A 12188-nucleotide genomic window follows, 5' to 3' on the forward strand; every position below is an offset into this window, starting at 1 on the left:
CTCCATCACTAGCAATTTTAAAATCAAGATTGGATGTTTTTCTAAAAGATATGCGCTAGTTCAAACAGAAATAAAGGGAAATCCTATGGCCTATGTTATTACAGGAGCTCAGATGAGACCACAGTGGTCCCTTGTGGGTATATAATCTATTAATCAGGACCATAATTCCTTATTTAGTCTTAGAATAAAGTTACTCTTTCTGTGATTCTTTGTGAAGAGACAGGCACATCCGTGTTTCATGGAGACCAACTTTATGGACACTTCCTTGATGTCCCATGGGGCTGGGTTAGAGGGGTGTAGTAGGAATAATTTAAAATGTTGATGGGGGGGAGGATGAAATCCCAAATCCCCCCCCCCTCATTTTGTTGTTGTTGTTGCTTTTTTGTTTGTTTGTGGGTTTTTTTGACCAGCTCTAAAATGTAATCCCTAATCCTGCAATTGGATCCTGTGTGAGTCAGATTGCAGGACTGGGGTTTTAGGCAAAGACATGTATGGTTAGCCCTATTGACTTCAAAAGGTAAGCATATCAATCCAAATGGAGAACAGGTAAGCATTTGTAAGTCTTTGCAGGGTTGGGACCTCAGACTGTAAACTCTTTGGGGCAATGACTATGCCATCTGCAAAGTGTAATAAACTTTTGCCATAACATATTAATTCCTAATAATATGTTGTGTGTATCATTTTAAAGTCCTAAAATTACTTAAAAGGATTTTAGAATTAGAGATTGGAACCAAAGTGCAAAGATCAAATCAAAATCTGGAACTGATGTTTATCCCAGGTTTGGGTCCAGGTTACGTCCATTATAGAGAAAGACCAATGCTGCAGTTTGTGTCCAGCTCTAAAGTCTCTCAGCTTTTTTAGGAACAAGTCTCCTGGCCCCATCCCTATCTATATGGAGACAGATTAAGGCAATCTGTGGCTCTAGGTTCACCTTGACATAGGGGCCAGTTTGTGATTTCACCCTCACAGCACTGATCCTACATTGTGACCCCTCCCCTAGTTGGAGTGGCAGTAGCTGATGGGCTCCTCCCTTCCCATAGATCCAGGGGCAGCAACTTGAGCCTTTCCCTCCTTCTGCAGCAGCAGTAGAAGCACCACTTCTTTTGAGAGCAGCAGGGGCAACACAGACTTCTTAAGAGGCAGGGGAACTCCCACAGTATTTACCCCAGTAACCTTGGTGTATAATTGTGGGTATGTGGGTGAGCTAGCCCATTTCACTTTTCTCACACAATTCCCTCCTTGAGAGGTGGTAGTGGAGGGGTTCCCCAGAATAGAAGGTCTAGAAGTTAACATCCCATTGTACAGGGTAGTTCACACCTCTCTGAGCTATTGTTTCAACCTCTCTACAGACTCAGGGCCTGCAACTGTACTCAGGATCTGAAACCCAGTTTGCCATTTTGTAGGACCTCCACTTTCTGTAGTACTTAATGTTGATGGTTTCAACCTCCATTCTCTACTATATACAATGTTGCCAACTCTTGCAAATTTATCACCAGTTTTCAGATATTTGGTATTCTTCTTCAAACCCCAGCTCCTGGAATAATTTCATTTTGCAATAACCTCAGCTTTAATTTGTAGAAAAATAAGTTTTTAGCCCTCATGATTGTGGAGAAAAGCTTGAAAAAAGCGTGAGCCAAAACCCAGAAGGCAAATTAATAATAATAATAATTAATAATAAAAATGTTTATTATTTTTGAAAATCTCATGATTCTTAAGCCAATCTTATGATTTTGGGGGGCCTGACTCCTGATTTTTGAATGCCTGAGGTTGGCAATACTGCATCTGTAAAAGGGGTGGAGGGGAAGGGAGGAGGAAGAAAAAAGAGAAGTAACCACTGCTGTAAAGATTAATCTTTTCTTCTAATTAATTACAGCAGTTATGTTCGGAATTCCTGTAGAGAACAAGTGCTTCTTGCTGACAGCTGGCTTGCAATTAATAAAAGGAAAAGGTTTTTCAGCTGGCAGTGACTTTATATGCTCATGATATAGGAAAACAAGATTAAATCTCTCAATTTTTTTCTTAACTGCATATGAAAGAAACATTTAAAATGAAATGACTTAACTTAGGAAATGAAAAAGCAGCAACTGGCAAGAGTTCCTATTCCCTCATGTCCCAGACACTAATGAAAGCTTTTGAGATGCAAAGATAAGGCCTGATACTGAGAGATGCTAAGCACCCAGTGAATGCTTAGACAGGACTTTCTGAGAGTGCTTGGTCAGTTCTTATATCACAGAAATCTTCCCTCAGCTGCAGATTCTTGTAATTTCCCAAGATCAGGCCTATAGTCAGGATCACCGAGAGCGGGTTCGGGCCCTGGTGAAAAAAAATTTTCGGGCCCCCCAGCAAACAGGCTAAACAGGACTGACGGGAGGGGCGGGGAAGCCAGGCCCCGGACCCCTTCCGGACCGCCAGGCCCCGGTAATTTGTACCAGCTTCTCCCCTCCCTCCTCTCATCGGCCCTGCCTATAGTGCCCTGCTTCTGGATAATAAAGACATTTCCATTGACCCTACTGTCCTCAGTGGTATTGTTTGCAGCTTTTTCTAAAATCCTTCTTCACCTGGTATCCCCCTTTCATCCCTGCCCCTACTAAAAGAAACAACAAACAAAAAAACCCACCAACAACCAGCAACCCGTGAGGTGAAAAGGGCAATTCAGGCTGCATATCACAAATAGTCTTCCCAGGGAAACAGCAGAGTTTTCGGGACATTGAAAGCTGGACTAGTCATAGCATTGGAAAATATACTGTAGGGAACAATCTTGCATTGGCAGATGGATTTGCCTAATAATCATGTAGCATTAACTTTGGGCTTTGGGTCAGGTCCTAAAAAGATTGCAAGAATTTTGCAAACTAACCCTCTCGTGGAATGAAATTCTTATTTATCATCCCACTGGGATCAGGCACAGAAATGCCACAGGAATGAGTGTGGTGTAAATACCTAAACATGTAGATAAAAGTGAAATTGCTGATGATACCCTGGATTTTCCTTTAGTATCTCTTCTTTTATTGTCTTGTAGAATGCAGCACCTTTCCAAGTTACTGTCCGAGATGACAACTCCATTGTAGTGTCGTTGGAGGAGTCTGATGTAGTGAGCTCGTCCTTTGTGTACGTTGTGAAGATAACTGGTGAATCCAAGAACTACTTTTTCCAGTTTGAAGAATTCAACAGCACTTTACCTTCCCCTGTGGTTTTCAATGCCAGTTATCATGGCCTTTATTACATAGTGACTCTGATGGTGGTGAATTCCAACATGGTTTCCAAACCAGTGAGATCGATCACTGTGTTAACCAGTAAGTAGCAACTTATTCAGTTTCTCTTTTTCTTCTTTGTGTGTGAGTCACTCCAAAGATAATTCTGTGCAGAGGTTGAACTACATTAAAAAAGACCTGATTGGGTTGTGGGGAGGACTAGGAGCAAAGGCTCTGAAGTCTTGGGTAGAAGGAAGAGAGCAGCTGTAGAGACTACCTGGGTAGCCCAGCCCATAAAAAGTCTGGAAAGGGGCACCCCCAGGCTCATCTGGGGTACTCCTTCCCTGAGCAGGTGGGCCAGGGAAGCTCCTTTCTAGGCTGGGCAGAAGAGATGAGCCATTTCCAGGACCTGAGCTGTGTATAAGCCAACCCTGAAAATCTGCCTAAATATATTTGATGGAAATTTCTCACCTTTTTATGTGCGTATATACATATTATGATCCACACTGTGGTCTGTGACCTAAAAAGTACTCGCTGGCAGTCCAGTGAGAGCTGCCTGGCCATGTGGTGTTGGCTCTTTTGCTGTAGCTGTCACATGGATGTTGTTTGATCATGAATGGGAGGTGAGGTGCTCTGTGCAGTTGTGACTGGGAAGTCAGGTGGTCACTGTGACAATCTCAAAGTTTTTGTAGCATGGACCACCTTTTAGTAACCCCTCTTTTAAGAGGTTTGTTTGCGTTGACATTGTTAGGATTCATCTACCATAAACATGGCAGGGAGGTCTGATTGCATTTAGTCCATCCTCACATCATGATGGGAATTTCAAAATTCAATGATGGGAAGTTCAAAACAAAAAGACGTTTTCATTCAAAATATCCAAAGGATTTGATTTTTTGGATTATTTTGTGGGGGCGGGGGAAGCAGATGGGCTGAAACAATTAAGCAAAAATGACATGAATTTGCAAACTTTTTCAGTATTGCCAAATCTGTCTTTTTTTGCTTGGGAAACAAATTCAGAAGAAATGTTTTTCCAGTACTATTCCCAGTACAGTGTCTGCTGCTGCTGCTTTGGCAGAGAAATAAGTCTGAACTTACAAATTTAGTAAAAGATAAACAGAGTTTCCTGGGATGAAGTAAAGACAGATCTGTAACCTAAGGACATTTGCCCTGCTGAAAGTCAAAGGTTTGCTCTAAACAATGCAGGTGTAAGAACTTCTCAAAGAAAAGGTTGCAAGAATCCTTCTTAATGGAAAGCATGGGCCACCTAAGTATATGGGTTGCTACTAGTTCCCCTTATAATAGCATAGCCTTCTCAAGAAGGTCTTTTAATTGAGGAGAGGGATGTTTCAATTACGGGATTTGTTCAGGAAAAGTCTGATATTGTGGCAACCTGTAAAGTAATTAGGATCGATTCATATTTTTCCATGTGTCATATGTTCTCTGTCTGTTAAATATCATTGGCTTAGTGTGACCATGTGAAAAATAGCTTTATCTAATCTGTTTTTATCTATGACTTAAAGAAGTGACATGCTGCTGCCAGGATCCTGGAGCAAATTCATCCTGATGCAACTCCATTGACTTCTGTCAAGTTACACCAGCTACAAACTGGCCCTATGTGTTGGACTGCCATGAGATAAATCAAGCTATGTGGCCGATGATGCATAACTCTTTGAGATAAATGATGTTGACTGCAATTAGTCCCAAGGCTGTCCTTAAACATTTCAGAACAGTTCTTCTAGGCTTACTGATACTTGCAGAAGTGTCTGTGAAGTGGCACCACATACCACTATCGTCTTTCATCCCAATCCTGTGCTAAGGCAACTGAGAGCAGAGTATGGGGAAGGGGGCTTTTCCCCTCAGGGATCCACAGAAAAGCTCTCTCTATTGAGAACTCTCTGCTTTCCAATACAATATTCCTACGAGCTGATTTCCTTTCCCTATCCTAGTTCCTTCTGTGATGTTCTTCTCTCAGCAGGTGGACAAAAAAGAAAAAAAAGTAATCTCTCTTCACAGGTTGAAATCTCACCCCGCTGAAGTCTGACAGAATTTTTGCTGCATTCATCAAAGGCTTCTGTCTAGGAAGAAAAGGATTGTTCAGGAGGAAAAGACATCAGAATTTTTTTTTCTGCCACATAGGGCTGTCATCTTTAACTTGGACCTTCTCTGTAAGATCAAATGGGGTTTGTTTTCAAAGAGAAAGTAGTGTCGATATCCAACAGTGCTTCTTGCTGCAGTGAAAATGTTGGGATGGGTGTCAGAAAGTTTGATGCTAGTAAAAAAGGAACAGTTTGCCAGTTTCACTTATTGTCAATATGTTCACATGTCCCTAGTTAGAATGGTTGCAGGACTTTCTCATTACTAGTCAAAACTCCACAGAACATAGAGCTTCTGGTGTCTTTAGCATCATATATGCATGTAATATTTGGATTCTATAGTCCACATATTTGGAGACTGTAGCAGGGCCCAATGATTGCTATACCTGAACTCGCAGCCTTAAATTCACTAAATTTAGTGAACTGAGCAGATCCAATCTGTTGCCAATCTACTTTGGATTGTGATTTCATCAGAGAGAGCAGAACTGGCTACGATCTGCCCTTAGATGGGAGACCTGTAAGACAGAATGTGGTAGTGGTGATAAGAAGGTGTCACTCTTCCTGCTGATTCAGTACTGAACCAGTGTTCAATATGTTGTTGTTGGACACATTACTGCTGAAGAAGAGGTAAAATTGAGATCCTGACCACTTGTCATGAAAAACATCCATGACAGTTTTTACAAGAGTAGGTGTGTTAACCCTGGTGTCCTGGCCAAATTCCAGCAAGAATAATTGTGTATATCTAGCCTTAATCTCCCCTTGGAGTCTGAACTCGATAAGGTTAAAAAATAATAGTGATGTGTGATGCTGTGGTGCTGTTTAAAGACTACTTCCTTCTGCTCTTAAAGTGGTGGCTTTTCATTGAAGGGTGAGGTGATTCCTGGATTTATAATGTGTATTGAGTATTTTGGAATCTGAAAGAAAGCTGCTAGCTAAGGGTACATCTACATTGTGATCACATCTCAGGTAAGCATCCCCACCCTAGCTTCAGTGTAGCTAGCACGGCTAAAAATAGAAGTGAATTCACAGAGTGAGTATGTATCTAGGATTCTGGGCTGGCTTGTGCAGTCTGTGCCACTACATCTTCTCTGCTATTTTTAGCCATGCTAACTAGATTACTCTAGGGCCGGGGGATGCTTACCTGAGGTGTCATCACATCTCTGATTGCTGTGTCGACATGTGCTAAATCCCAGTTAGTTATATAGTAGTTTTGGAAGCAATAAAGAAAGTAACTCTAAAACCAATGACTAAAACCCCTCACCCATGTCCCACCCTTTTCCAGTCAGGAGACTTGATTTTATTTAGAGTCTAATGATATTCAGTGAGCTTTATTCTGAGACAGCCTTGCTAGGCTGAGTTACATCAGTGCTGTCTAGTTTTTTGACTCCGTATTGATTTGCTTTTTTGTTGTGAGGTTAATCCCATTGAGAGAACAAGCTTTACACATTTAAAGGAATAGAGAAGGCAGCATGCCGCAAAATTACCATGTGCCTCTCTGTGAAAAAGCAACAACTTGTATTTCAACTGGGAAATTAAATCAGGACACATGATACCATTAAGAACTGCTCTGCTTGATATTTGTTTTGCCCTGTAACTAGAAGATTAGGGTTGTAAAATATCTTAGCTTTCCAAAAGCCACTGACTACTCATGGGAAAACTTTGAAAAAATAGTTTGTATAAAGAGAATTCTGCCCATAGATCTTTTTCTTTTCTTCCTTCCTCCCTAGTGCCCTATAGCTGTACCTTTTGAGGACTGTAATTTCATCAGTTCTTAGAAAGCAATCCATATTGGAACTGGTTAATACTTGAATGTCAAAGTAGATGCTGCAGGAAATGGCACTATTGATTCAGTAGATGCCATTCTTCCCTCCAAAGCTTCATAGAATCTGTGCCATAGAGGAGGTTGGGTGCTGTCTCTCAGATGAAATGTAAAACTTTTTGAAAGAGTTTTTGGGTTGTGTTAAACATGGAGGCCCCAATTTTGATATCTCTCATCTCTAAGGTGTACTAAGTTGGGCCCATAGAATTTGAGGCACCCCAAATCACTAGTCACACTGGAACATTCCAGTCGGTATCTCTGCTTAAATTCTCCATACAGTTGCGATGGTGTTCTTCATTACCTATCCGAAATCTTAATGTGATGTGGCTGCATACATTAAATAGCTGCTGCATTTCACCCCAGAGGTGGCTGCATTTTAGTGATGGAACAAAATGGAGCTGTTATCCTGGTTGGGGCATATAGGCAATAACATGATACAAATAAATAATAATTTGATTCTGCAGAAACTTATGCCTGTTGATAATTTATTTATGTCAGTAGCCCCATTGACTTCAAATGGGACTACTTGTGTGCAAAATTACACCACATGTGAGAACATGTCAGCAGTATGGTGGCCTTACTTTCGTAAAAATGCTCTTGGATTCTTCTCTATGGAATATAAATGTCAGTCATTAATCTATTTTTGGGTGCAATGGGTAAGGGAGTTAATCCCTGGCCCATTTCTAGGAACCATGTGTAATACTTCATCCACCTTAGCATGGCAACCCATAATGAATTCAGAATGTAGGGCATGCAGATTTACGAACATTAAAAAGCAATTTATTTGGGAAATTTGGTTGGAGGGTGGAGGTAATATTCAATGTACAGGGTTTTTTTTCTTGGTTTGAAACAGCTGTATAAAACTTTAATGTGACTGGCACTGACTGGAGGCTTTAGCATCTGAAATTGGTCTAGGTTTTGAGAAGGAGGTTTGCAACTTCCATTATTCTCACATGCCATTTGCATAATGCAGGTAACAGATTAAATACAAAAGGGCAAGGGAGTCCAGGCGAAATGATGACGTTAAAATTTCAATAGACAAGAGGAGAAATTGGTTGCTATGGGAGCAGCAGATTCTCAGACCTACAGAAGAAACACAATTGTGTGCATCCTAAACACAAGCAGGCTATTTAAAGTTCAGGTATGGGTGGAGGTCCTGATCCTGCAAACTGCTGTGCACGGGCATAATATACTATGAGAATCTAAAAATGAAAGGACACTGTGTGTGAATACATTTATTAAATCTTATTTAAAAGAGACACTGAAATCATCTATGCCCAAGTGTAGGTTTTAGCACTTCAAAAAAATTATTTTTGTGCCACAAATAAAACCTTAAGATTTATAGAATATTGTATTATTTTTAGAATATGGAATGCAAATGGAATGCATAGGGTGAGAGACACTGTTCTAAAATATTCCTTTGACGTGTTGGAAACCCAAGCACTTTGGCATCTTTCTAATACAATTGTTTTAGGTATTTGTTAAGGGTCATTTAAGGAAATTGAAAGATTGGGTGCTAGATTGGGCCCTAAATGCTGAGAGAGCAGGGAAGTGAAACTGACCAGTCACTAATTTCATTCTTCACATAGTGTGATAAATTAAATGCATATGATGAAAAGGAAAATAGTATACATATTTATTAAGCTTTAATAACCTAGAGAGCTGCTAGTAACCCAAGTTATGAGAAATTAAAAACAGAACATTATTTTTATCTATAGAGTGTCCCTGTAATTTCATAGTGTGAAATTGGCTTAGATTAGGAGACTTGGTGCCAGAGGGAATAGGCTGATGGGAGATGCTCTGAATTCCATGTTCTCACTCACATTACTGTGCTAGCATCTTTCTCAAGCCAAAGAGAGAGGAAGATAAATGAAACATAACAGCAGGAAAGGCAATCCATAGCATCTTCCACTTAATTCAATCATAGTCTAATTAAATCAAAACATCAGGAACCAAAATAATTTGAATTAAAAATGAATACAACTTCTACCCTTTATTTGATTTGTCCTAGGAAGAAATAACTGGATAATTCAATCACTGACTTGGAAAGTTGCCGTAATTATTACAATAATAAGGAAGGCCAAAATCTGAATGAGATAATAGAAGAAAGAGCCCAAGGCAGACCCACGATAGTGAAAGATGACTTGCAGCTAAGAGTTGTACTGTTCAGACGTTGTTATTGATATTTTAAGCACTATCATGTGTAAGAGCTCTTATGCACCCTGTGGTCATGTGGATAACCAGATCAGCCACTTATTTCAGTTGAAGAGATGGGAATAGACTCAATAGAAAGAAGATGGAAGGCTTTGTATTTTGTGACCTGCTTTTGCTGTTATCTATTTCTGGGCTATTAAATCAGGAGTTGTCAGCAATATTTTTCATGGACTCCACACACTACAATATGTACTGGTGTTTGAGAGTCCTGGAGATTCAGTTTGAATAAGTAGTAGGTATTCAAATGTGTGGATGTTTAGGTGCAGTAAGTCAATGCTTTTTGGTGTAGAAAATAGTCTCATCTCATGGGATTTTTCACTCTATTTTCCAAGAAGACCAGTATGCTCTGATTTCAACTAGGACAGAAATGCCAAACTCACTGCCTTCTTTCTAGAAATTTGTGACTTCTGTTTCCTGTCCCAGCTGAATCAAGAAATCTGAGACCACCTCAAACAAGAAATCATCATATTCTCCCAAACACTGAAAGAGAAAAATCAGGAAAGTCACATAGAAATCATGCAAGAAATCCAAAACTATTATTAAAAAACAAAAAACAAACAAACAAAAACCTTGTGACATCCATCCATCCAACACAAAAACAGAAAGTGGGACCAACTAAAACTACTCCACGACCTACAGAATACCACCTCCGGAAGAAACAGTGGCACCAGTACTTACTACACGTACACTACATGACACCCAAACATCATAAAACCCCTAAGTGGAACTGGATTATCTGTACTCTCTTAGGGACTCCATCACAGAACCTGATACTATACTAATATGTGAAGTACTAGAAGAGTTCTTCCACCAACTCCACCTCAAAGAATTATTTCACAACAATGATAACACCACTCACAATTACCATGTCCCAACCTATAATCATAAAAAAAAAAAAGGTAATCTGACTGGACACCACAGAGTGGACAAAACCACATTTTTGATCATTACATTGATTGCTTTAGGAAAAGAATTGACTGAAATCCTTAAAAAAAAGTCACATTATATCTACCACAATCTCTCCACCGATGAGGGGACAGCTATGCTACACAGTCACTGAAATCTAATCACCAGTTAGCAATCAAACCAGCAGACAAAGAGGGCACCATCATAGTCCTCAACTGTGTTGACTATGTTAACAAGGCCAACCGACAACTCTCTGACAGCACCTACTATTAAGAAATCCGAGAAGATCTCATGCCATAATTTACCCAGGGATTTCAGGATAACATAAAATTCTTCCCCAAAGAACTCCAAGAAAAACTCAACAAACTCATCCCCCACAAGCCCACTCCAAGGACCTTGTACATGATTGCTAAGATACAAGGGAACCCAAGCAGACCCATCATGTCTGGCCACAGCGCTCTACTGAAGGAATATTGGAACTCATAGAAACTATCCTCAAAACACTCACCATGCAAAGGGCCAGATTCCTCTAGGACACAACTGACTTCCTCCACAAACTCTGCATCATTAACAGTCTCCCTTAGAACACCATCCGTGCCACCATGGATGTCACTTCCCTATACATCAACATCCCTCACCATGGCAGCACAGCTATCTTCCTCAAATATTCACGAGACAATGAACAAGCCTCAGATATCCATTGCAAACACATTACCAAACCCATCCATTTCATTCTCACCCATAACAATTTTACATTCAACAACAAACACTTTGTCCAAACCATGGGAAAGCCATGGATAGTAGGTTGGCTCCCCATTATGCCAACTTCTTCATGGGCCACCTTGGCTTGTTTTTTAATCTGTTTGAACTGGTTGATCTGGCAGAAGGTAGTAATGAGGACAGATGATCTTGTCGTTAAGGTACTGTACTGGTACTAGCTTTGCAGTCTTTGACTAATCATTTAATATCTCTGTGCCTTAGTAAAATAGAGATTATACTTCTTTTCTCCAACCCTTTATCTTTGCTATTTAGATTGTAAGCCCTTTAGGGAAAGGAATATCTCTTACTAGTGTTTTATATAGGGCCTAGCACAATGGGGCCCTGATCTCAGTTGTTGGGCCTTCTAGGTGCTGCTGTAGTACAAATAATAATAATTGATACTGAACATCTGGTATTTTTCAGTCTGTGTCCAACAAGTATTGGAGAGCTAAAAAGCCTAGATCATAAGTGTAGAAGCAGTTACTGAGAACATTGGGTGTAAAGTGAATTATTAAAATGGTTGTGTGGAAAAACTCTGACTAAAAATGTTGTCCATTATTTGTATGTCTGGCCAAATCACACATTATGAAAGCATGTTGGAAAGTCTGTCCTAGCTGAGAAACATATGAAGCCATAGACTGATTTTGCAGGTAGCGAAAAATTTAACAAAATTGTGGCTCCAATATTATGAATACTGGACCAGATTCTCATCTGATATAAACTGATATCATCATTGTGCAATCGCCACAGAGTCACATCACAATGAACAATAAGCACAGCACACGAGAGTTATTGGCCAGCAATCTTCCTCTGCAATTAATGGAACTTTGCTGATTTATGAAAAACAGTTGAGGATCTGGGACCAATTTTTCTTACTTTATAACAGGACTAGACAAAAGAAGGGCCAGTGCTGGAACTTGAAAAGACTAGGATTCAATTCTGTGCTCCACAGACTTCCTGTGTGACCTTGGGCAAGTCACTTAAACTCTGTGAGTCAGTTCCCCATCTGTAAAACAGAGGTGATAACAGGAGTATTCTGATAATAAACACACTGAAGATCATGAGACACTGAGATACTACGGTAATGGGGGCCATGTAAATACCTAAAATAGACAGACAGAAACAAGAACATATAAACATAGAAAGTAATATATTTTTTTTTACTCTAGAAGATATGAAAGTCTTGTGTTTCCTGCTTTGTCATTGCAT

At 40.0% G+C, this 12188-nt stretch overlaps 1 protein-coding gene across 2 annotated transcripts in view; it reads left to right on the forward strand.

Moving 5' to 3' along the window:
- Window positions 1-12188, forward strand: part of PTPRO (protein tyrosine phosphatase receptor type O) — a 199646-nt gene that overhangs the window by 104876 nt on the left and 82582 nt on the right. For both annotated transcript variants that reach the window (XM_034781855.1, XM_034781863.1), the window contains exon 2: window positions 3017-3290. In XM_034781855.1, coding sequence (XP_034637746.1) covers window positions 3017-3290 — 274 coding nt within the window. The remainder of the gene's footprint in view (window positions 1-3016; window positions 3291-12188) is intronic.

Source organism: Trachemys scripta, chromosome 1 (assembly GCF_013100865.1).
Source record: "Trachemys scripta elegans isolate TJP31775 chromosome 1, CAS_Tse_1.0, whole genome shotgun sequence".
Classification (NCBI taxonomy): domain Eukaryota; kingdom Metazoa; phylum Chordata; order Testudines; family Emydidae; genus Trachemys; species Trachemys scripta.